Source organism: Prinia subflava, chromosome 6, assembly GCF_021018805.1.
Source record: "Prinia subflava isolate CZ2003 ecotype Zambia chromosome 6, Cam_Psub_1.2, whole genome shotgun sequence".
In the NCBI taxonomy this organism is placed as follows: domain Eukaryota; kingdom Metazoa; phylum Chordata; class Aves; order Passeriformes; family Cisticolidae; genus Prinia; species Prinia subflava.
This window is the reverse complement of record NC_086252.1, coordinates 30,040,471-30,066,934: the sequence shown is the minus strand read 5'-3', so window position 1 is coordinate 30,066,934 and position 26,464 is coordinate 30,040,471. Positions and strand designations below refer to the sequence as shown.

The 26,464-nt window shown below is 40.5% G+C and overlaps 1 protein-coding gene across 1 annotated transcript in view; it reads left to right on the top strand.

Annotated features, from left to right (window-relative positions):
* Positions 1 to 284: 284 nt before the first annotated feature.
* OSBPL11 (oxysterol binding protein like 11) overlaps positions 285 to 26,464 on the top strand; it is a 38,687-nt gene continuing 12,507 nt past the window's right edge. Inside the window, exons 1-7 of the mRNA XM_063400902.1 lie at positions 285 to 606; positions 15,264 to 15,332; positions 16,334 to 16,509; positions 17,291 to 17,370; positions 18,113 to 18,295; positions 21,983 to 22,184; positions 26,029 to 26,174. Of these exons, the coding sequence (XP_063256972.1) occupies positions 464 to 606; positions 15,264 to 15,332; positions 16,334 to 16,509; positions 17,291 to 17,370; positions 18,113 to 18,295; positions 21,983 to 22,184; positions 26,029 to 26,174 (999 nt within the window). The 5' untranslated portion in view covers positions 285 to 463. The remainder of the gene's footprint in view (positions 607 to 15,263; positions 15,333 to 16,333; positions 16,510 to 17,290; positions 17,371 to 18,112; positions 18,296 to 21,982; positions 22,185 to 26,028; positions 26,175 to 26,464) is intronic.

Below are 26,464 nucleotides of genomic sequence, written 5' to 3'. Positions count from 1 at the left end.
GAATTCGCGTACTGCTTTGAGCACGTTTTTGCGGTCAGATACTATCACCGGCAATCCTGGACCCTTGACCCGCCACACTTTTATTGCTGTTCCGTAACCTGATAACGCGAGTCCTCCCGGAGCGCTGACAGCGTGATCGGCTATTCCGGCTTTGAGGGGATCTCCCCTTTCTCACGCGTCTTTCAGGCGATCCCGAACGTTTGCGAGCGCTGCCCGCACTAAAGATGGCGGCGGCGCTGACCCGGAAGGGGCGGCGGGGCTGGGCCGGGTGAGGGAGCGGGAGGGCGGGATCGCCCATCCCGGCGCGGCCGTGCGGGAGCCCGGCCAGCCCAGCGCGGCCAGCCCGGCCCAGCGAGCGCGGCGCGGGGGTGCCGGCGGCCGCCGCCATCGCAGCCCGCATGGGGCGGGCTCGCTCCGTGCGCCGGGGCCGGGGGCGCCGCTGAGGGACGGGAGCCGCGGCGCCATGCAGGGCGCGGACCCGGCGGCGGCCATGAAGGGGCCGGAGGGCGAGGGCAAGACGGAGCCGCTGCCGGCGGCGGCGGGGCAGAGCGGCGGCAGCAGCAGGAGCGGCGGCGGCCGCGGCGCCAACAAGGGCTGGCAGTACAGGTGGGCGTGGGGCGCGGTGAGGGGCGGCGGGCCCGGAGCTGCCCCAGCGCGGGTGGGCGGCGTGGCTGCCCCGGCTGCAGCAGCGCTGGAACCCCCCCGGCACCGCCCGGGTGCGGCGCGGGGGACTCGGCTCCCTGCGTCCCTGTGCCCACCATCCCTGTGTGCCCGCGGGCGGGCGGGCGGCTCCCGTTCTCCACCAGCACAAAGCTGCCGGGGGATGATGTGCCTTCGCTCCTGCCTTTCAGATCCTCTTTTCCCCTCGCAGAACCTGGAGACCTGTTTAAAGTTGTTGGAGGCGCTTCACCGCTTTCCAGCCTTTCCAAAAAAAAGGGCAAACTTTGTGCCGAGTTTTCTATCTTTTTGAAGAACTTAATGGCAGTAATTAATGTTTTTAATTGATGCTTTCTGTTAGTTGCTGCTAGCAAAACTGAGTGTGCACGGAGTTTCAGTCTTATCTAACTTGTTTTAAAAACGCCTGTGCTTAGCATAAATCACAGTGATTACTCTGGTTCAGCAAGTCAGCAGAAGGGAACAGAGAAAGCCGGAGAAACCGAGCACACGGCATTAGTTTGAATTATTTGCCTGTGTGTTCGGGAGACTTGAGGGTTTCCATATGCTTTTTTTCTGCTGTGCTTTCTGTTTGAACACATTCCCACTCACACGCTGGTAGCGGGCTCTACAGCATCACTTGAGAGATTTCCGAATCCCTGCTCCGGGTCTCTCCTCCTTGGCTGGAGTTCTGCCATGTTGCTGTTTCAAATGCTGCTGTTCTGTGAAGTTTGCACACTTCTCCTTCAAATGGAGACTCTTCCAGAGCCGTCATCTGCCAGCCCAGATGGACCGGCTTGCTGTTTCCTACGTGTGGAGACCGCAGAGCCGGAGCTGCGGACGGACCGAGGGACAGGGGTGACCCCGGGACAGGAGCACCCGGGCCCGCGGTGTGCAGGCACGGAGCGCCCCGGTGCTTTTAACAGGGAGCGAACAGCGCGGTCATCGCTGAGAATCTGGGTCATGAGTATTTCACTTTTCTGGTGACTAGTGCCGGAAAGAGAAGTGGCGATTTCAGGGTGAATATTTCAGGCTGTTAAGTCAGGAAAGCTAATTGTCAGATGTAGCTATTGGCTGTTTTAACCACTGTTTCCAGTTGCTTTTTAAACTCGGGGTTCAAGTAGAACTGAACTTTCTAATGCAAATTGCTATTGTAACCAAGCACACACTTACTATCCATGTTTCACTGTGAAACACAGGAGTTTATGCAATCAGAATGGAAATATTTTGTACTTTTATGTGGAATTGGAGGCACTGGAAGGGATGAGATGCCTGATTTGCCTGGATGCCTTTTTAGCTGTATTGTGTTTGTGATGGTGGTCACATTTCAATGTACAGTGAAATTCCAGTTTTTAAAATTATCCATCCAATTATTTTGTTTCTTCGTTCACTGCTATGGCTTGTATGACAAAAATTGAACTGACCCCGAGTGTTAGCCATTTTGGTGGCTTGAGAGCTCTAAGTGGGAGCTGTCCTTCTTTTTCCTTGTAGCTGCCAATATCTTGTTTAATTTGCTCTGAAACTTTAGTGCAATTTTTTTTTCCATTCTAGATCATTTGGAGAAATTTAGTGTACTGATTCTATTATTGTGGACACTTGAGATACCTCACTGTTAATCTCTGCTCTGTTTGGAATCAATTATTTACTCCTACATTTGTCTCTATATCTAATTACCCTCAAAATATCACCTTTCCCCCCTGTCTCCCTTGCAAGCCCTCCTGAACGAGATGCTGTGACTTAGTTTTCACTTTGGGAATTACTTCTGTGATAAAATGTATTCAACAAAGGACAAACTCCCCAATGATAAATCAGTGTCTAACATATGGGTTTTAGAAACAGATTTTTTAGGAACTTTGTTGTTTAACTTTCATAGCACAGAGTTTGAGCAGTGTGTGGTCTCCCAGATTGGCAGGAGTAGGATCCTGAAGTACTTTCTCTCAATAGACCACATCTGATGCAGAAGTTTAGCTCTCTGTTTGGTGAAGCATCTGGTCAAAACAGCTATAGCAGAGTGACAGTGGGACAACAGGTCCTTGATACTCAAATGCTCCAAGTGGAGAATTAAGACTATGGATAAAAAATAAACCTCCAAGACTGCTGGAACCTGAAATAATGAGAACTGAATCTCTCAAAGGAGGTGCAAGGTCACACATCCTTGGCATAAATTGAGTATCTAGAAAATAAAAAAATCAAGGAGGAATTCTGATTTTATATTTCTGTAGGGGAATAATAGGGAAATTTTTAAATAGCTCTGATAGAGTTAGATCAGATATTTATCATAGTGGAGAAGAGACAGCTGGAGACTGCCAGACACTTCAGATGATGTGGAGATACAGCTGAATCACCTGCCAAACTTACTGCTTGTAGCCTGTGAGTTCATGAGTTTAGCCAGCCAGTATAGCAGTGCCTCTGCTGAAATTTGTAAGGGATTTTTTTCTTCTGAAGGTAGAAAGATGATTAATTAATTAATTAATTAATTAACTTAATAGAAGTTAAGAGTTTTTGAGAAACTGCTCTTCTAGCCATCTGACAGGAAATTATCTTGTTTTCTTGTGAATATTTGATCAGGTCAGAGTGTGTCTGAGAGCAAGCAACCATTGGCTTCATTTTCTTCACTGGGGTCAGGAACAGCCTGAGTGTTAACTTGCATTTAAGTAGATAAAGGCAGCCTCAGAGGCTGCACTGCACCCTAAATTCTTTAACCCTGTCTTCATTTAGAGAAAAAATTACGAGGTGGTAAGACTTCTGAATAACTTCAGATTATTAACAGATTACTTGATAAAATAGTTTAGGATTATAGTATTTTCTTTATTTTCAGCAGTAGCTAAGATGTGAAGTAAGTACAGCCTCACCCATAGAAAGAATTACTCGCAGTCAGCAATTCTGTCCTACCTTATGACCATCTTCATTTGGTTTTTGCCTTGCTCTGGGTTAAATGAACAAGAGTGCTTTGAAAGCAGTGAGAGAAAGGAGACAGGTTGGGCTGGTACTTCTGAGACATGTGATTTGTAGTCATTCATATAACATAAAAATTTCACAACCTGAAAGCAGAATCTGTGTCTATGAGCTGAATGGAGAGCTGATCAGAACATGTGCCAGAGAAGTGTAACAAGTCCTGTCAGCCTGGCTTGAGGGGCTTTCAGATAATTTTGAGAGAAGTGAGTGGCAATCACTGTTTCTTATTTATCTACAAAATGAAGTGTTCAAAGCACTGTGGTTGACTAGAGAAACAAGGTTGTCTTTCCCAGTTGGAGATATGCTAATGTGCTGTCCTTTTCTATCTTTCTTAGTGGTTCTGCTCTCAAATACATAGATCAATTCTTGTATTGAAAGTATTCCCAGCATTTCTTCTCCTGCCATTAGAAATACAGGTAAAATATTCATGAATTTCCCAAATGATTGCTGATTTTGAAGCTTACAGGTTATATTTCAAAACCTATTTGCTTATTCACTTCTGCTTGTATTTTTGTAGATAGCTGCCTTTGTTCCTTATTTCCCAAATGGTTTTAGCATCTGTTCGCTATGGATTTAGCCATGTATAATTGTAAAATGCTGCAGACTGTGTCTTTTGTTCTTTGTTTAAGGAAGTGAGTTACCTTTTGTTAGTTTGTGGGGAGTTTACCAGAGTGCTGCAGGGTTATTCACAGTTGTCAGTATAGAAAACCATTTGGATAAAAGTAGCTTCAAGGAGTAAACTTCCTAGACTGATAGTACTTTTTTAAACATTTTTTTTCTTGCTAGGTGTGACAATGGCCAGTAAGAGGGTTCCTCATGCTGGCTGGCTTCTACTTGTCATTAATTAGTTTATTAAGTTAAGACAGATTCTCTTGCAGAATTATTCCATGTGGCTTTGGGCTGGAGTAGGAGGCTGAGAGGAAAAACAGAGAGTTTTGCCAAAGGGTAACACTAAATTTTTTGGTATTGAATGCAAATGGATAAGAAGTTTTAAACAAGTGAAATGGTTGCCAGTCTTTTGTGGGTTTTAGAATTTTTTCAGTTGATACTATGCAAGTGTCTTCATAAATACTAAAAAAGGGGAGTAAACAGTTACTGACCTCAATTCAAGTCTTCTGTTTGAGCAGGCCAGCATATGACAGTGTAGCAGAAGAACTGGCAACTGGGACAGGGAATATATTTTAATTCTTTTTATAAATATTTCAATTTAATTTTGAGATGATCATGAACACTTGTCCATAAAATCATCCAGTAGGAAATGTGTTTTAAAGGCAATGCTCATTTTTAAGTTTGATCCCAGTTGCTGTTGAGGATGACTAACAATGCTTTGCACTTCAAATACACAGAAGCAAAGCATGTGAAACTGAGCTAGGCTGTGGAAGCATTTCGTTTTCAGTCTTGCTATCTTGCAAAAATGATCTAATTAGCAGTAGTAAAGGGAAGTGTCTTGAAACTGATACAATATAGTGCCTTGTGTTGGGCGTGTCCCAGTGTCAGTCTTAGTTGCAAGATGTGCTGAGTGTTCCTAGTTTCTCCGCGTTTCTGGTCACATTCCAGTAACTGATTGATCTTGGGACTATAAATTTCATCTGTTTGGTCTTTAAAGCTGGAACCAGCTTGGTAGAAATAGGTACAGGAGATGCTGGCTCATGTTCAACAACATTTGCAAACCTCTCCCTTGGTGGTCCTCTGTTCTTGTCTGGGCATCAAATCTTTGCTTAGGCTGCTGTAGGGTGGGGTGAGCTGACCTAATCAACTGGCTCCTGAGAGCAGGCCAGAATTTAAGCTACTCTCCCTGTTGCTTGCTAAGTAGAAGAAATGTCCCAAACCTTCATGTTAGTGTCATCCTAGGACAGTTCTCTCTAACGCTGGTACCCCTAGTGCTTAGTTTTTATTACCCATTTCCCCTGTTCTGGATTTTCTTTTTGCATTGCTTGAAACAAAATTCTTTGGGATTCTAGGTGGAATTAGTGTATATTTGCTGGAATCAATAACTGTAACTCCCTTCTTTGTGGTGCACAGCTGCAGAGGGAGAGAGAGGCTGTAATTTTGTGGTGTGACTCCCAAAACAGAGTTCTGGCAAGGGCTGCTCCTGTTTTGATTTTCCCCTGCTCTTGCAGGTCACCTTACTTCTTCAGTATCCCACTGTTGTAAGAACCTGCTGGCACTGTCACACTGAGATGCAGCTCCCAAGGGAGATGATGTACTGGCATCTTTTGGGTTGGTTGGTGGCTCTGATGCCAAGCCTGTGTCAGAGTCCTGACCTTCCTTGCTTCTGTTTCTGGTGATGTGTGGAGATACCTCAGCACTGTGGGACTTTCAGAAAGCCCATGCTGCTCACTTTCTGACTTGTTGCTGGTCTTTTGAGATGTGATTTGGAATGCTGAAGAGATGATTTTTGCAAGTGGTTGCTGTGAAATTCAGAATTTATTTCTGCAGTTTTGTGTGTTCCTTTTTATTACTAAAAATCAGATTAGGAGCACTGTCACACTGTCGCATTTGTTTGATATGCTGGGGAGAACTGGCTGAAAAAACCTGGTGCCTGAATTTCTTTATCCTAATTTGACTCTTTGCTTGAAGAGTATATCATGCTTCTAACACTAATTTAGAAATTCTGCACTTCACATAATTTGCTCATTAAAATAGACAAGAAGCTCGTGTTTAAAATAATCAGCCAGTTACATCCATCTCAGGATGCATTCTATGTTATTAAAATTAAGGTCATCTTTTACCAAACTGATTTTACAGTTGCTAAAGCCCCAGGCACTTCTCAAAAGGCAGGTGAGCCCTTCATGTTCACACATGTATTTAAACTTGGAAAATTGATGTTGGAGCAGATGTGTCATAAATGAAGTAAATCTGGGTGTGAGGGGTAGTAAGTGGACCCAGTTGGAGGAACTGGTTTGGGTAATTCGAACAGGAGCTTCATGTTGACTGATGTTCTAGTAGGGAATGTAAGCCCAATTCCTGAGCCAGGTGACAAGGTCTGGATTTCCTTCTCCAGCCCAGTGGCTCCTCAGTGAGTGACTATCAAGAGCACTGTCCCTCTCTTGGTTCTCAGAGCCTCTCTGTGTTGGACAGACAGGGTGTCACATGTTGGTTTTGGTATTCAGTGTACTTATGTTCATAGTGGGATGTTCACTTAGAGTTCAAATTAAGATGAATGAAGAAGCACCAATTTTTGGGTAGTGTCTGAATATCAAATAATTTGTGCTGTCCTTAGAATAGATTTCTGCAGGAGTTAATGGCTGTTACAAATGTCTATCCTTCACTAAGTGCAAAGAGTATTTTTCAACTTCACCTTTTCTAATGTAATTATGTAGCAGTGAGGTAATTAAGTGGAGTACAACATTAACATCCTGCTGTGCCACACACATTCTCTCCCTAGAGAGAAGATGAAAAACAAACTGCGTGTGCCTGACCTAATCACATTGCTTAATGCAGAAGCAGAAAGCACCAGCAGCTGCTGCTATGTTATCCTGGGAAGGTTCCTATGCTGTACTCATCATACTGTTAAAATTAAGGCACAAGTGCAATGACCCCTGTTTACTTACAGACCTTGCCTTGACGTGCCCTCTGATCCCCTGCCAGCACTGATGAATTCTTATAGGGGATCGCTGCCTGCTGGCAATGCTGCCAGACAAATTTCTTCTTAGGGTGCTTTCAGAGCTTGTACCTTTTCAGATTTTCTCTGCTGTGTGTTAAAGTTGAAATGGGAGGGGAGGGCAGGCTGAAGTTGGGTAGGGGAAATGCTGTTCCTTTGTGTGTGTTAAGCTGCCAATCTTGTATTTGACAGCCTGCTTTGGAGCTTTCTGCTGTGGATAAGCATTTTTTCTCTTTTGCTTTCAGTTGTGAATGCCAGAGTTTTCAAGGAGGCTGGAAATCTTTAAAATATTGGTTACTGTTTAGATAATGTCAAATTACTTTCCCAAAGAGCCTGTTACTCACTGAGAAAGCCTGTTACTTTCACTGCATGGAGATGTATCAGAAAGCAAGAGATCTGCTGGGCAGAACTGCAGGATGCTGTATAAAGGAGCTGGTTTCTGACCCTTGCTCTGACTTCCTTTGTGGTAATAGTCATATATTATTCAAACTGGTTTTCCCTGGTGATCACTAGCTGTGTTCCTCTTTTTCTTGGAGGACTGTTTTTGGAACAGTTGGCTCTGATTTTGCAAAACTTTTGGAGGGTCACAGTTGCAGCTGAAATAAGCAGAAGCCATGATTTGAATGTATGAATAAAATAAAATAAAAATTGGACTGCATCTGTCTCAAAATTAGAGAGGCAGAAAATTCATTGTGCCTCAGTGCCCTGTATCCAAATGGAATGATAACGTTTTTGTCCTCATACCATTCAGTACACAACTCCTTCATAAATGTCCATAGCAAGCACACAAAAACCACGAGGGAGCTCGTTATTAGAATGTGAGTGCAAATGAATAATACCTCATACTCATTACATGATGAAAAGGAGCACTTTTGAATAATTCCTTGTTTGGGAATCACTGCTCCCATAAAGCACCAAACAAGAAAACAGCCTTGCTCTCTTTATAGATGGTCATAGACATAGGTGGTTTATGTGTGTGCTTTCTTATTTGGAGTTTAAATCTTCCTGGTGTCTTATGCCTCAATTTTAATGTAAGGGTGTTTTTGCTTCATTTCTCTGTGTTCAAGATTTATAGAAGAATTTGAGTTGAGATGGGCCTCTGGGAAATCTCTAATCCTCCTGCTCAGTCTTCTGCTCAAAGCTTCAAAGTTAGAAGATGCCGTTCAAGGCTGCTGAATTGCACCATTTTTAATTGTTTGCCAGCTAGACTTTAAACTACTAGCCATTGCTTCTTGAGTCTGGTGGTCCACACAGGCTTTTGCTTGTAATTATGAATATTTAGATAACATCAATTGACAATAGCCTATTTAAGTGTGTTCTTACTTACTTGAAAGGTGATAATTATCCTCAGTATTTAACCTGAAATTTTGCAAATAATATTTCAAAAATAATGACAAAGCAAGAGGCTTATCTGAGGTAGCTGATCAATGTATTTCCATTTCAGTGTTTTATTACTGCAGAGTCCAGAATGGCAGTGTGTAATTGTTAATATAATCTTTTAAAAATACATAATCGCAAATACTTGAATCTCAAAACTGCAAGGGCATATCTTCATATTTCTGGTAGAATAAGAGTTATTAGAATAGAAGGAGAGCAGAATGCCTTGGGATGGAATGTGTAGTAAGCTGAACCATGTTGGGCTGTGCCAAAGAATAACTGAACAATGCAGAGGTTTTCTCCACCAATCTCTGTGGATAGTGCACACCAGGATCCACAGCTTTCCCAGGTATCACAGGCAGCAGATTGTCCAAAACTGCAAAGATGCTCATCCATCAGTGTTTGCCTTGTATATGTTATATCAGTACTGTTCATTGGGCAGAGCAACTTTAATTTAACTGCTTGAGCTTTCTGAAACTAGATTTTGAGAGAGTTTTGAGTTTTGTTAACAGTAATGTGTGAAACTGCATTATGGTGTGCTGATGTAAACTGGTAACATAAATGGGTAGCTAAGCTGCAGTCAATCTCTCCAGAGGCATTAAGGGAAGAGTTCAGACCTTTTGGGATGCTTGCTTTTTGTATGCTCCAGCTCTAAAATGATGGCTAAATCTATAGTTTGTTTTCCACTGATATCATTGCAGCAAAATCTGCTGGGTTGGCGACTGATTCTTGTGTGCAGCTTCAGTTCTGTTCCGCTGACGCAAATCCACAAATAAATTGTCCGTGAGTGGAGTTCTTGCTGACTTGAGGTGTTTACCTGTGTGTGAGACAAATTGCTGAGCCGAATGTCACTGCAGTTTTTTCTAGGCAGATGTATTGTGAGAGCTAGAGAGCTCTGTAAATTATAAAGTAGTTAAATAATCAGTCTTATAGTAGTTTTGTGAGAACAATGTTTTGCTACTTATTAATAAAATGTTGTCTCTCTTCTTCTACTTGCTACACTACAAAAGTGTTACAGTAGTTTCATTTGTATGTAATTGACCTGTGCCATTAGTACTCTAAAGAGGAGAATGAAATATGAATTTAGCTAAGATGGTTTTTAAAAAAATGCTATTATCTTGATTTATCATTCCCATTGAGAACTAGTATTGACAGAATTTGAGGTGCCAACACAACTGTTGTGTTGAGAGCAAAGGTTGGGGAGGGTGGGCTGTGGGAGAGCCCCTCACCCCAGGGGTAGGGAGGCTGGGCTGCTTTATGCTGGAATCATGGACAGCCGATGGCTCATTTTGGCTCTCCCACACCTCTTCTTTGTGGTAACCCCATGCTGCTCTTCCAATGCTTGTCGGTGCTCCCAAGAATTTACGGGACTGCATGAGAAGTCTTTTATCTAATGAGGGGATGTGTGTTATTGTCATACTTGGAGCCAAGTGGTGTTCTGAAGTAGCCTCAGGATCTACTGTTGATGTTCTTGTCATGGTGTTGGAACTCTTTTCCTTGCACTTGTTTTTGGTTTCTAAATTTATAATTGAGTAGTCAAACACATGAACTGAAGAGCAGGAGCTTTGCTGCCACTTCACAGCTGACTGTAGAGCACTGCTGGTGAGTTGCACAGCAAGGATAGTTTTTTTTCCTTTCTTCCAAAAGCTGTTTGGAAAAGCAGAGGTAATTGATTGATGCTTCTGCCTTACCTTGTTTGGTTTACTGGGAAACCTACTCCTGCACCACCGAGCTGTGGAATTGGTGTGTGCTTAACTTGGTGGTGGTTTCTTGCAGTTGCAGAAGATATGCCCGAAGTGTTCAATGCTGACATAGCTGTTTGGATTTATTTTCTCCTTTCTCTTCTCCACTGCCTACCCCTCCGTGTAAGGAAAAGAGGAATCAGTGCACTGTAGATAAGCACTTTGCAGTGCTCAGTGAGGAAAAAGCAAGCCATTGCCAACAGCGAAACTGTGGACAAATAGAGATGAACAAGTTCAGTGAAAATGGTCACTGCTTTTTCCAAACTGTATAGTTGAAATCACTCACTAGTTTGCATTGTTACAATCTGCATTTCCTTATTTCCCTTTTTTTAATGCTTTGCTAGCTTTTAATATGAAGACACTCTCTTTCACCAGGGGTTTACATCTTGCTGTGAGCTCAGTAGAAAGGAGCATCTTCCCTTGGTCAGGATCCAAAGGCGTTGTCATAACAGTGGTCATGGCAGCTCTGGAGCCTTCCCTGACACCTTCACGGGCTCCAGACTCGTGGTCATCCTTCCTGCTGGCAGCAAATCCACACATACTCAGCTGCTGCTTGAAGTCAGGCCTTACGCAAGTCAGTGGGGAAGCCTTTGGCCGCTGCGTTTGCCCTTCAGACAGCTGGTGGGTCTTCAGAGACTTGGCTGCTCAAAGCATTCCACATGGGGCTGTCTGGGTCCCAGCAAAGTTAAAATCATCTGAAAGGCAGTCTTGGAACTCTTCTGTAATTGCTTTCCCGATGGGTGTAATTTTTGTGCCACTGCTAGGTTTTTTTTCTGTGGGGCTTTCACGGAAACCTACACGCGAGGGCTATGAAAAAAGGTTGGCAAAGCTTTTTGCAGTGCTGCTGCTTCTCAGAGAAAATGTTGGCCCAGCATTTGTCAGGTGTGAGCCTGGGTGTCTTGGCAGAAGCTCCTGAAAGACGTCATTATGGGACTGCTGTTCCTCAGGATCTGAGTCCAAAGCTCGGGTGCTGCATGTAAACAGGATACAGGGGAATTTGGTCTGATTGTCACTGTCTTCTTTTTCCCTGGTACAGGAGACCACCCTGCAAGGCACTGACAGCTGCTGCAGCTTAGGAAAGGACAAGTAAAACTAGAGAAGGATAAATAAGCTAACAGTGTTCCTTTGTGAATCTTCTATTCCTGTTATTTTTTTTTTTAGTAGCATGTAAATATGTAGAAATCTGGCTTGTGATAAACGTCTTTGATGTAAGGGAGGGATAATTTCGTGGGAAGAATATGAACTGATATGTAATTATTCATGTCTGTAATTTGCTTATATGGACAGTTTCAGTCCATCTCACAGTATTTATGAACTAAAATATTGTGATAAATGGACAGTCAAGTTCGATGGTGTTCAGCCTTTGGGAAAAAAACCCCAGGTCTTGGGAGGTGATGTTGCTGGGCTTGAGTTCAGATGTTATACCCTGTGTTCTGCGTAATTTTTTTCTGGATTGTGATTTATATAATACTCTCACTCAAAGTAGTCCAGCAAGAATTAAAATCTTTTTTTTTTTATGTCCTTAAGACTGTGATCTGTCTGTTGCAACATTTCCTTTCTTTGACAGGACATGTGAATTTCGACAGAAATAGGGCCTTTAGGGATTGTTGACTCATTGTTGCTGAGCTGTTGCCATTCCTCTGACAATCTGAGACTGTGGTGAGCATTTTAAATAGCAACAGCAGCATCTTGGCTATGGAAAGACACACGTACCCATAGGTACATGTACGTGCACGTAGGCAGCAGTGGGAATGCAAAGGGATTCTGAAAATCAGGAAAGATCCCAAGGGAGCCAGCCCTCACTGTCAGTGTTAAGTTGCTCAGTGTTTTGTGTCAAGTTCACTTCTGAAATCTGTTTTCTAAATGTCAAAAACCCCTATGTCAGAAATTTTGGAGGCTTTTGAAGTACACTGGTGACTTTGAGACAGGTTTTGCCAGCACTGTTTCCAATGAAACAACAGTAAGGGCTTACTCATATTTTATGAACTGTAGTTATCTGTGAGCAGAGCCAGTGCTTGAACCTCAGCCTCTTGTGTTCAAAGTCTACCATTTTACAAGCTTTCTCTATTGCATTGTAGAGCTTGACTGTCAGTTCCATACTAGTGAAATGTTACTGCGTTTTCTTCGGGTTAGGTGTGGGGTTTTTTGTTTGTTTGTTTTTTTTTTTTGTTTTTTTTTTTTTTTTTTTTTTTTAATGTTAATTGCCATACATCTCTGCTTTAGCATCAACAAATATCTTGGTTTAACTCTTGCTGTAGAGGCACTAATCTTAAAATTCTTGAAGAAATGCTTTAGTTACAATCCCTGCCCTTGTTCATAAATAATACTGAGAATATATTTCTGTATTCATACATGCAGAAGAAGATTAGGAGGTTAACTGTAGTTCCGTCATGGGTTTATGTACAGTTATAGAGTTTACTTTTTTGTGACCTGCAATTTGCAGGGTGGGTTTAGATTTCTGTAGTGTATATAATTTTTCACTTATTTTAAAAAAGCACCTTAGTTCAAATGTTGAAATATTAGTTCTCAGTCACTTTCTCAGACTTCCATGGGGCACTGTTTTCAGAGCCTTTTAGCTGAACCCTCCGGGACTGATGAAGTTAGAGATATAAATTATTGAAGAGGAGGCACTGGGAGATGTTTTGGTCTAGGCAAATTGAAAATCCAAATGGAAGGGAATGTGCAGATGATGGCAAAATGTGATGGTTGTTGGATGTGGAACTACATCACCAGAAGAACTGCACTGTCTTCTACAGTGCCTTTTGCTGCATGACAAAATCAGCCATTTATCTGTCACACCCCCCAAAAAAACCACCCAGAGGTCAAATGATTTTAATCCAAGGCTATTTAATTTACCCTTGTCAGATGAATGTACTTCCCATAGGTCATACACATCATCCTGCTGCATTCACTGCAGTCTGAACTTACCTTTCTGATTTTTCTTGGGTTCTGTTAAAGGTACCTGTGATTTAGGTACATTAGTTAATGGGGGTGCATTGGCTGTAGCCTGAATGTGCAAGGCTGTGTCAGTGTCTCACTGAAAAGCAAGGGTGTAGCTTGCATTCAGTAGAGCTGAAAAACAATTAGCTGTGACTAGGGACAATTTTCAGATGATTAAAACCCAAGCTCATGCATTTTTATGACTATGCAATCTCATAATTTTCAGCTAAATTAAGACAGTGAGCAAGTCTAAACTGTACTTCCCTTGTATGCCAATAATAACAAATGAGAGGCGTCTGCAGAGGATGAGTTTGATTATGTCTCCTTTAGCTTCTCTGTACGTTTAAAATATACGACACCCTCTGCTCTCCTTGGTTTTATTTTTATCTGTAGTACCACTTAATGAGCTATTAGAAATTAAATTCCTAGACAGTCCTGCTGGCTGGTCTCCATTGCAGGATATTACTGCAATACTGATTGCTGCTGTAATAGCCAGGACACATATTTCTGCTTTTAAAAGTAACATTAAAAATCAGCAGCTTGGTTTTTTTCCTCAAAAAATGTACTTTCTTGTATTTCTTGGTTTGTGTTGTATCGCTGAATGGCAATGATTTACTCTGTGGCTGTTCATTAGTGTCACCCTAAATGGATTCCTTTGAGATGAAACAGTGTAACATATTGTATTTATCAAACTGTCTATGAGTGAAGTGTAGACAGCAGCTTCAGTTGTTATTTAGAATTTATCCCAGTATGTAGCCCAACTATATTTGCAACCAAAACCCACTAATGGAGGTGATCCCTTGGATCTCATAGTCCTTTTTTTCCCCACTTTCCCCCTTTTGCTGACATGGGGCTACTTTGTCCATTTAACAACCAAGACAGCTTGCTGTTGCTCCAGTGGACTCTGAATAATTTCATTTAGTCTTCAACATACTGCAACCTACAGAAATTTTAATATAAAATTTAAACAAGATTAGGGACAAATTTCTTTTGAAGCAGCAAATAGTGTCTGATATTGGGTCATTGTTTCAATTCTTCTTTGTAATAATAGGAACTTTTTCTCATGCTGGACCTGAATTGTCTATCAAGAATGTGTTCTTCAGTGTAGGATTATGCCCTATTGTGAGGTGAGGGCATTGAGATGACATTTCCAGATTTATGAGAACACACAGCATAAAGTGGGTCTTTAAACTGTGGTCTTAAAGTGAGTAGTTCATAGCCATGGTACTTGTAAGCCTTATTTAGGACAACTGATTTGCAGAAATGGTAATGTATTTTGCCTATAGTGATATTAAATCTCCATGCCAAGTGCCTTGGATGCATTCTCATTTTTGGTGGATGTTTCAAGTCAAATCTTCGAAGGAGAAACTACTGGATTTTCCTGTCAGGCCACAGGAGGAGATGTTTTGGCTTCTGGTTTAGGTTTCAGAATATGTTGATGTGACCTCCACTTGGCTGCATGTTGTGTTCTGTAGAACATCTGTTCAGGAGCATGGCTGTGTGAGGGAAAGGGTGCTGGACACGAGGGATTAATAACACCACACTGATGGAGAATAGCTGCAGACTGTTTAGGTTGATGGCTGCAATCCAGGGGTCTATTATTAAGTTAGTGAAAGTTAATTTTGTTCAGGAGTCCCAAAGTACAAAGGTTTTTTAAAGAGAGAGCAGGAACCAGAAGCAGCATGGATACAAAGTTTTTAATTACCTGAAACTTGTAAAAATGTATCTAGAAGTGCCTGTTGAATTGGTACCGCTAATTATGGTTTGAAATTATTTGGAATCAGTATGTCTGGTTAAATATTCGTAAGAACTATTTTAGGAACAAGGCTGGAAAATGCTGGAAAATCCTTTAAGAGCAGCTTTATTAAATTGATAGTGCCATTCTAAAAATGAACATAAAATTCATCTCCTGAGAATAAAGATGGTCAGAAGCTGGGAGGATCTAAAATGTGTTTGCTATTGTCTGATTGCTTTTCTCTCTCTTTTGATAGTGACCATATGGAAAATATTTGTGGCTACTTAATGAAATACACCAATCTTGTCACTGGCTGGCAATATCGGTAAGTCTTTTATGGTGCTTTTTAGTAATGTTCCTCTCTGCAGCATCCAAATGAACTCTTTCAGATTTTTCAGTAATGCTTAGATTTCTCTTTTTCTAGTAGACAAGCTTTATGCAAGAATCTAATGCTTTTCTCAATATAGATAAGGCTAATAATATGTAAATGAATAATATTTGTATTAAGGCATGAATATAAAAAAGGCATAGGCAATGTAAAGCAGTTAACTCATTTAGTGACTTATAACTGTGTTCATATGTGTAAAAAGCATTAGGTTTTTTCTCCTTTTCCATTAATTTTTTTTTTTTGTTATTTGTTTTTTGCTGAGTCTTCACCTTTGTGCCAAGTAATGCTATCACTTAAAAAAATTAAGACTTCATTACTGTAAATTCAAACTCAAGCAGGCTTTTCCTTTCCCCAGGATGTTGTCTTCCCTGGAATAACTTGATTTTCTGTGTCAGGTGAAATTCTCTAGTCAGTTTTCTTGTTTAATGCTGTTCCTAGCGCAGCACAATGCAATGAAATTAATGTTGGAGAGACAAATCTTAAGTGTACCACACTGTGCCACCTGTGCTGCCTCTGGTATGGAATGATTCATGTCAATATACTCAGCATTAAACTCAAGTGAAAGTTGAAACATAATGTCAAGTTCCATTAAAAAAAACCAATCTGGAATTACTTCAGTTTCATGGTTTTGCATCTCAACACTTTTGTATCTGGGGCTGTCTAATGTATGTAGTTTAAGAATTTATTAAGCCTTAATGATTCAGGATATCATTTCTGATTCCCCAAATCGTGTGATAATGTTCTTCTATGGGCATGTTGGTCTGTTGTGTAATCCCTGTGCTCTGAGAAAAAAAGTCTTTTAGTCCCAATTCCATGTGTGAGAACTTGTAATGAAAATACTGACCTCTCCCAGTACCACCACCTGCACAAAAAAAACCAAAAAAACAAAAAAAAAGGAATTGGTTTGATTTAGTGTATTTGCTTTGTTATCCTTGCAGGTATTTTGTGTTAAACAATGATGCTGGCCTGCTGGAGTACTTTGTGAATGAGCAGTCCAGACATCTGAAGCCCAGAGGAACCCTGCAGCTGGCTGGAGCTGTCATCTCACCCAGTGATGAAGACTCTCACACCTTCACAGTCAACGCTGCCAGTGGGGAGCAGTATAAACTAAGAGGTAGGACCTGGGTTCTTCCAGGAGATCCTTCCACTAGAGGACAGTCCTGGCTCTCACCTGGGGCTGCTTGGCTGCAAGGCCACAGTGAGAGAACCTGGTTGGCAAAGTGCTGCCGTGAAAATTACGTGCAAAACTTGTATCCCACTGTTCAGCTAGAAATGGCCTGGATTTATGGATAGTTCCATAATGTTTGGGTTTGATGACCTTCAGAAGATTTTGCGTGTGTAGAATGGGGTTTAATCTTCATGTATGGTGTCCTTAAATTGTACTGATTCAAAGTTTTCTAAATCATTGTAGGTAGCAGTACTGTGGTGATGCTCACAGAGGATTTAATTATTCCTAACATTCAGTTCGTTAGCCACCTTATGGTGGTTATAAAAGCCCATTCTCTGATTTTGTAGGCTGCAGAAATCTGGGCTAATAACTTTGAGTATTTCTTCCCTTGAAGACCTGCTGTAATTTTCTAATTTGGAGTACGTTAGTCTTATTCCAGGAAAATGTTTCATGTTGTTAGATTACAATATTTGTGAGGGCAGTTATGGTTTGTTGATGTTTTTAAATTAATTTTGTAACACTAAAAATAGCATAAAGAAAGAGGAAAGTATATACTATGTATGTTGAACTTGACTTAACATTATAGTTACTACAGGCAAATGAATTTTAGGTTAAAAATAAATTAGTTATCACTGTTAGTCTTGTGATTTTTAAGGATTAAGCAGAATTTTGCCCATACTTTGAAATGTCTTCACTTAACAGAATGCTTTTGGTTTGCTTTTATTAGCTACTGATGCTAAAGAGCGGCAGCACTGGGTCAGCAGGCTACAGATATGCACACAGCATCACACAGAAGCTATTGGAAAGGTATGACTGATGCTCTCATGGGCAAAAATCAGGCTGATGGTAGAAGTAGTTGGAAATACAACTTCAGTGTTATTGAAGCCCTTCCATTTTGGGAACGTTACTCTTTTTTTCTTTTTTTTTTTTTAACCATGTTTTTTGTAAAAACCACTAAGCAGCCCACAGATAAATTTAGGATGAATTCCATGTTTGAGAAAAAAGTCCTCAACGCTGTATCTGAGTACTGTTGTTTCCATTTGGTAACCATGTGGTGGGTATACATATAGGATATTTCATAGAACCTCCTGATTGCCATAATACCTGTTCTGATACCTGAATAAAATCTTGCTTTTAAGTTACAATCAGCATCTTGTAGCTGGTTTTGTTGTAAGAGAAGTTAAATTAATAGCTCTAAATGAAATTCCATTCTTTTAAATGTCAGCTCTATCCCTACAGGATCTGTTAGGAGTCAGTTTCTGGTACTGTTGCAAATCAAGGACTGATCTTCAAGTCAGAGAAGTGATACTTACTGATCAATCTCATTTCACAGATTGTTCTTAATTAGGCTATGAAAGAGAGCAGCTAGAAACAGACAGTGGAAAATATTTAGCAGTTGCTACTAATGCATTATTAGGTCTTTGCTATCTTTCCTTGCTCTATAAAAAATTAAAAATTAAACTGTTCTACTGTATCTTTCACATTAGAACATTTGCTGGTTATTAGGATTAATTGTAAATGTTTCTCAATATGCTTATTTATTCACTAGAACAACCCTCCTCTGAAATCTCGCAGCTTCTCTCTTGCATCCCAAGGAAGTGCCAACTCTCCTGGTGTGCAGAGAAGACCCAGTCAAAATGCAGTTTCCTTCTTCAGTGTCGGACATCACAGATTGCCAACAGGAAAGAGAGTTCCCATTATGCAGCCAGATCACCTTGTAGATGTTAGAGAGGTTTGTATGCTTGAAATTCCCTTCCAGTTTCTTGAGAGAGCTGTGGTGTTATTTGTAAGGTTGTGGGGAAACCTGCTGTTCTTAGTTGGATGTGTTGTCAGTAGCATGTCCTAAGCTATTCTTGCACAGCTGTGTGAGGATAAATAACTTGCCCTGGATAATGGTAGAAATAAATGGTGTATATGCTGTGATTCTTGTACTCTGCAGTGGTATCCTGATGCTGAAGGTAAAACCATGTTCTCATCCTTGCAAGTTTTAGCACTACAGGTGACAAGGGAATATCTTTAAGAGATACAACAGCACATACTATGATCCTGTCATACATTTTTCTTCCCATGTCAAGCTATAGAAGAACTGATTAAGCTGTGCTTGTATCTCTTATGGTTAATGAGAAGTTGGTCATGGTTTTATTTCAGAATGCTAATACCATTTTTTGGTGTGCTGGTTCATTTAGACAAATTGCCTAGGGATGGATGTGACTGAACAGAGAGCAATTCAGACACCTGCTTTTCTTCACTATATGTTCAGGTGTAGTATTTTGGGAGAAAAATACAGAAATGATCACCTTTCCATCTTGACTAGTGATTGATTTTAACTTGTGGATATTTCCAGGGTCTTGCCTCTAAAGATAATGCACTGCAAACCTGTGTTACTTTGTGGTAGTATTGATGTTAATAAGTACTTTAATGTTAACTCTAATTAATGTGGTGTGATACATTTCTTAGCAAAAAAATGGGTTCTAATGGGGGACTTTTAAATTTAGCAAATAAAGATACAGGAAGTGTGAATAGCTAGAAATTGAACTTAGACAAATTGGAATAGAAGAGTGCTGTGTGTTGTGAGCCTCATTAACCTTAAAACACGTGGCTGAGCACTGTGGTAAGTTCTCCAGTAAATGGGTGTTGCAGATACTTTCACTGGTATGACATGCTGTCATTGTGCCCTGATTTATATCAGGTACTAAGGTGTAATTATTCAGTAGTTTACACAAGGTGATTGCCTCTTTAAACGTTAGAGTCTGTGAATCTCTCTCCACAGCAGACTGTTCTTGCAGATGTCTTGCAAAAGGGTAATTGCTGCCATCCTGTTTTATCCTCTTAGAGCAGTAAAGTCTCCTGTAGTGCTAATGCAGAGATGTGTGAAGTGCTGCCAGGTACTCAGGGAAATAAAAAATGTTTAAGAAATGGCTTTTTCACTTTTTGAATTTTCAAACACTATTATGACATTCAAAATTTCAGGGAGGAGAGGGGAGTATGTGTGAGCTGGAGCACTGAAGCAGTGACTTGCATCCTGTAATTGGGATAAAGTGGAATGACTTCCTGGCATTACAAAGAGCACAGGAAGCTCTTCATGCTCTTTTGATTACTACTGAGTTTGGTGGCACAGCATGATTATTTATCAACTTAAAACTTTTGACCTGTACAGAGGAAGAATCCTCAGTAGTACTGATTCTGCTGAATGTTAGTTTGCTTGCCTTTTTTAAGCTAGAATGCTTCTTAGATACAATGCCTAGGTTTTTTTAGATATAATTAAAGTACTGAAGGGCAGGTACTGACCTGTTACCCTGGAGCATGGTACAGCTTGAACACTTAGAAAATCATTTTGAAAAGCTGTGGAAAGAGCAAATTCTTTCAAAGAATCTGCTACATTGTGACCTTCTTTGATTTTCCCATGCACTGCACTATACCTGGGTCTCCTTGTCAGTCCCTTTCCCTTTAGCTGCCCCTTGTTCTTGGCTGAATGTGTGTCATAATGCTGACGTGGTTACTGTGCAAAGCAGGAGCTTTAAGATCTTTTTGCTAACTTGCACTAAATGCAGGTGTCTGTGTGTTTGCAAAGTGAGAACAATAGCCTGTGTATTTTTCCAAGATTTTGGATTTTTAGATACTATGCTTTTCTTCTCCTGGCACTATTTTTTTTTCCCAAAGCTGAGTCTATAATTAGGAAAAACCTTAGGACTGTTCAAAGAGTGTTCTTTGAAAGGGAAGATGTGCCTATTTGAACTTCATAGCTAAGCATAGCATGGCTTGTCCTATTGTCTGGCCTGATCCTGGAATGAAGTGCTTGGGTCCTACCACATGGTGAATTACTAGCAGTAAAGGTCACCAGAAGGATTGTGGTGATTTGTCAACTAATTATCTGTGGGGGTTTTGTGAGGATTTCTTTTTAAGCCAACACACTTTTTCAAAGTTGGAGAAAAACTGCACACAAAGGCTTTTATCACGTTTGTGACTGGAGAAAAATGAGACACATGTTGTGATAGCAGCTGGTGTGTTTGCATAGGCAAGACTATCTGTAACTAAATGTTTTAGTAGCTTTCTGCCCTGTTGCTCTTGGTATGTGCTAAGGCTGACTCTGCACAGTTAACACCACTTATAAAGAGCCAGTGCTCTGTAAATTCACACCTTCAGATGCCATGGAGCCAAGCCCTTAAAGGTTCCAAAGATCACATACTATGAATTTGGATAAATACATGTTCCTTAAGTATTGCATAAAAACAGTTCCTGGAAGGGATTGGAGGTAGTAATACTGAAAAAAAGGTCAGTCAGATACTGCTAGGAGTAGGAATTAAATAATTGGAGTGAAAAAGCTACCTAGTACCAGAGCAGTTAAATGCATGTATCTTTAAAGGTTTTTAAAAGAAATTCTGCTGCTGCTCTGCTAAATCAGTCTGTCCTTACATTTACCTTCACCACCAGAACACACAATGGTTGCAGAGTAGTGCTGAGCAGTTACATGGATGCTGTTTGTTGTTCCTCCCCAGAAAGGGGACTAGCATGTGTGGGAGTTTGCTTTCATCCCTGTGATTCAAAGTGAGGTAATATTTTGTTTCTGTGAGTATCAAGAGGAAAGTGCTGCTTGATGGCTGATGTGCTTTGCCCCTGTATCTCATGTGGGCAGATGTGCTGTTGCAGTTCCTTGTGATTTAGGGGTGTGGAGCTGTGTGTGAAGGAGGAAAGGAGCTTGGGGGAGAGCAAGGGGAACAAGGACAGCAGGACAGACAGACAGACAGCTGCAATTCGAACACAGAATTAGGGTGAAAATCCTGCTGGCTCTTCTTCCCTTCCTGCAAATGCTGAGATAGTGATAATCAGTGTGGTGTCAGTGCAGACAATGAATGAAGATCCTTTATGGTTTGAGCCAAAATGAGGAATACAAGTTGAAGTACTGCACCTCTGATTGTAGGGAGTGAAAAAATTTTGATACTCAGAGACTCACAGTAGATCCTATTCCAGGCTGTGCAGAGCACAGAGCTTGATTACTTCTCACACAGAGTGCGTGTGGGTGATGCCTTAGAATTTTAGGTTGTATATTTTTCTTGTATTTGTAATCCTGCAATTCCCCCTTCATCCCCATCCCTATCAACTAGGCAGGAAAGTGTTTGATACTTACTACAAGTGTCTTGTTGAAATTCCTCTTTGCCTTTTTTTGAAAAGTCACTTTGATATTCTTTTGCTTGTTAATAAAGTGCCATATATTTTTGTGAATAGATTCATCATGCATTTAATGACTCTGTGGTAGTAATAGTTCTTATCGTCAAGGAAAAAATGCATTTAATTTTACATATATCTGTTACTTTGTAGTTTTATTATTGTCCTGAAACCATTTGGGATCCTCTGTGTGCACAGCTGAACAGGTATCACACAACACTTCTACCAGCTGATAAGTGACTGTTTTGTTTGACAGATGATGTCTCAGGCTGAGGGCCAGCAGAGAGACCTGATCAGGAGCATAGAATGCCTTCCTGCCTCCGGTCACCTTACATCCTTGGATCAGGACCTACTGATGCTCAAAGCAACTTCCATGGCAACCATGAACTGCTTAAATGACTGTTTCCATATTCTCCAGTTACAACATGCTTCTCAACAAAAGGGATCCTTACCAGCAGGTGGGTATAGGTGCTCAGAGAGAGCAGAACTCTGTAACAAATACAAATCCCTTGCTTCTTGCAAAAATATTTATTCCACTAGCACATGGGCAAAGGAAACTGCTGACTGTCTGGTTTCTTGTGAATTTTTCCAGACCCCAGCTTGTTTGTGTTGGGTGGAACTCTGTCCATTTTGAATATATATTTTTAAATCATTTATTCTATCAGGGAGTCTGTGGCAGCAGCTGCATAAATGTAACATCTAATTGTTGTACAACACCTCACAACTATGTAAGGCACCCCAACATGAAGACTGCCTTTGGGATAGAACTGTACTAGTGGAGGGAGAATTTTATGGGATTGCAGATTCCAGGATATGTAGTGTCCACTACAACTCTGTCAAATGTCAAGCTCTTTTAATTCTTTTTTTTGCACACTGAATACCTATTATAAGTATTTACATGTGTGTAGCTTCTCTTTCCAATTAAGCATTAAAATGCAAAACTCGAAGTTTGCACTGGTTGTTACTAATACTGTTTAAATATCAGTATTCTATGTTTTGAGTTACTGTCTTAGTATCAACCATGGTCTAAAGATAAATGTTGTATTCTATTCTGAAGCCAGAATGGACTTGTAAGTCAATGAAAATTGCTTAAAGGTTGAGAAAAATAGAAAATCTCTTATAAACAACTGACTGCCCCAACAAACAAATAAAAACCCTCCCAAACCCTACTGCTCATGAGTGTGGAATATGTGCATTCACAGGCAGCAGACAAATATGTTGCCATGTCTGTACAACCAATCACTTCTATGCAAGTAAGAGCTTAGTGGAATTATTCTACCTGATTCCTGTGTACTATATGGAACTGAACGTGGTCATGATTGTGTGTAAATTCGTCTGCATCTTGTTGTGTCTTTTTTCATGTGTTTACTTTGTGGCTTTTTGTGAGGTTTATATTGCTTCTCTTGCACAACAGATCAGTAGATATAGTAAGTATGTAACAAAACACACACATACAGTGTCTCTCCCCTTATCCGCCCCATATTCCTCTCATATTTGTGGTGCCTGCTTTGCCAGGGCATATTATTTCAGAGCTTAATTAATTTTATTAATAATTAATTTAGCTTCCAAGATGAAAAATTGTTATCTAAAAGTATTAAAACTATATAAAAAGTGTTTATGATTCTGAAATCACCAGAAGCATTAAAAGAGAATATGTGAATAGGTTGAATTAAATTTTTTGCTGTATTTCAGTTCAAAATTTAATTTTAAACACAAAAACTGGATGGCAGCTCTTGAGATATTTGTCTGAACGCTGAGGTTATGCTGAAAGAACTCTTTCTATTCTCTGTGAATTTTTTCCTGTTGATGCATAACTGGGAGATGCACATCAGAAGTATTTTTGTTTTGGTATTTTCACATATGCACTACTAAGATGATTTTTTGACTTGTATCTGGGGACATAAGTAGGGTCCAATGAGCACCACTGTAATAACTTGAGAAGATAGTTTTGGTTTGGGTTTTTTTGACAAGAGGTGTAGGTTTTTAATTTTTAAACCATGCAGGGAAAAGCTTAATTCACTGACTGCTGTTCACTTGGTATCTGCCTGTTATGTCCAAATCTAAAAATAGTGCTTGAGCATGTCCAAATTGTGAAGATTGCTGGTGATATCCTGGGGAGATGGATGGAGGAGAGAGGATCAGCAGACTGGATGATGCATTACTGGGGCCAGAGTCAAAAAGAGGCCATTAAAAGAATGCCTGTGTCTTTCTGCAGCTTTCCATCTCCCCCCTGCTGTGGCCTTTCTCGAGACACTGTAATAGATTTGTTCCTTTCAAGAATTGCCAAGAATTTCTTTATTTTTTTTAATCCATTTAGCTTAGATTTCTCCTCTTGACTAAGGAGGGATATTTCTGGTTCAACTGGTGGAGCTAGGCTTAAAATCCAAGGATTAGAAATAATATAAGAGTGCCAATTTGCTGTAGATCTTTAGATGACAAAAAAAACCAAACCCCACCATACCCAAACAAACAAACAGAAGACTGAAAATATTGCCCCAACACATCAAAGTGTATTCTGAATCACAAACTTAAAGGGAAACAAGAAAGTTTCACCTATTAACGTTTCCTAAATTCTAGTCACAAGTGGTTTGCAACAACAATTTGCAACTCTTGAAAACTGTAGGAAGTGAAAACTCAGGAGGTCTGCACTGTACCAGAGAGGAAATGCTGACAACTGTTTAAAAAGAAATTGGTGAAGACTCTAGGGGAGGAGGATGTCACAAGTAAGGAGAATGGCTTGTGCCTATATGCAAAATAGCTGAGAGCAGATTTGTAGATGCTTTTCCAGTGGAAGAGGAGTCTTAAGGTGGTATCTTGGCCATTGACAAAGATTAAAACACATCTGCTAGCTCAAATCTTTCAAAAATACCCTTTTAACAGCAAAAACTAAACAGAAAATGTAATAAATAAGGGTATTTTAAGTGTAGCTGATAGAAGATATTGAAGGGAAGCTGTTGGGTAAATTCAAGCTAATACAGAGGCAGTGAGTGTGGATTAAATGCAGCCTAAAATGTGCAGTTAGAGATGAGTGTATTGAAAGGTACATCTTAGAAAGCAGATGTCATGGAGAGGTTTTTAATACAAGTAAACCCTTATAAAAAGGTGTGACAGCAACATTCTGAGTGTCTTATTTTTTGACTTCTTTGAAGCTTCTGCTTAAATAGCTTTAATTTAGTGTATAGTCAGGAATTCTTGTTTGTTGTGATGTAGTGGATCAGTGGGTAATGAATGACGAAAATAAGCTACCTGCCTGTGGAAAAGTTGTCTTGTCTCAATACCAAAGCTGGACTTTTTTCCTGCCCCAGTATTTTCCTGGTGAAAATGCTGCTGTTTATCTGAATTAAGCTTGCTCTCCCTGTTTTGGTTGAGGATGTGACCTAGTTGCAGGTAACAGGGGTCTGGAAATAAAGGATTGTGTATCATATGGGAAGAGACAACAGAGACCGTAGAATAGCTGTCTTAGTATAGCACAGGGAACTGCTGTCTGGTGGTAAAAATTTAGGTTTCCTAACCATTTCTGTGTTTGCAATCCGGCCAAGATGGTTTGTCAGTTTGTGTATTCTTCAGTAAAAACTGATTGGAATCACCTGTACATTTATTAACCTTTGAAAAAGAATGGAACATTTGTATTATTAATGAGGAACCTGACCTGTTCTGATAAATTAACTGGGAGTAACTAGAGATGCTGGAATCATCAGGTGGATAATAGCTGTCCAAACCCTGCAGGGTTTGTTTTCTTTTTTTCTTTTTTCCTTTTTCTCCTTTTTTCCCCTTTTCCTTTTTTTCTTTGAGAGAGCTATTATTTATTCAGCAGTGTGTGCCTGCCTTTTCTGCAGCTGAGAAAAGACAAGCACCCTCTCCAGAAAAGAGTGGCAACAAAACTTCTCCTTTAGGTCTTTTTAGTCTAGGACAGAGCTGGATTTTGGAAGCTGATATGTGGAAAACTGGTTTTTATTCTTTAATTTTAGTACCAATTAAAGAAAAGTGTAAGGGCTGCTTAACATTCTCATGATACTTGGCTCCTCCTGCAGTATCTGATTACACCTTTCATGACACCAACTAGTTTCTCCAGTCCAAGTTGCATGTATTACAGCTTGCCAATCCCAGTGTTTGTGCTAATGATCACTGAAGGTGGTGTCTCATTGCACCACCTTTGTTTAGTGGCTGCTGGAGGCATTGGCTGCAGGAGGAATTGGCTGCTTTCAGCTTATTCCATAAGAAATAGTTCTTTTGTTGGAAACTGTTATTTACTGACCTTGCAGAGGATGAGCAAGCTTCAGCGCAAACTTTCCTTTGCTTCAGGAACGACAATCAGTTGGTTGGAACCGAAGATCTCCCTGGCAAACCACTTCAAAAATGGAGCAGCTCAGAATTTCCCAGCAGAGATAAACAAGCCAGCATCTGTCAGAGAGGAGCAGTCCATTGCAGAGCCCTGCCAGCTAACAAGGGTAAGGTAATGTGACATCCCATTTCTGTGGGGAATTATTCGGAGGAACACCTGTAAATGTTTCAATCATGTTATGTGAAAATTATTTAATGACGGTTATTCTCATACTTTTGGTTAGCTGTGTAGGAGGAGAAGTGAGGACAGTTGCAGTAAATGAAACTCTCTGCCTTGTTTATTCAACAAATTTTTGCTGCTTTATGTAACTTGCCGTCAGGTGGAGGGAGCCAATTGGGGTGGTAATGCAAGGCATTGAAATAGGTTTTTTGCACTTCATTATTTACTTGTTTTAGA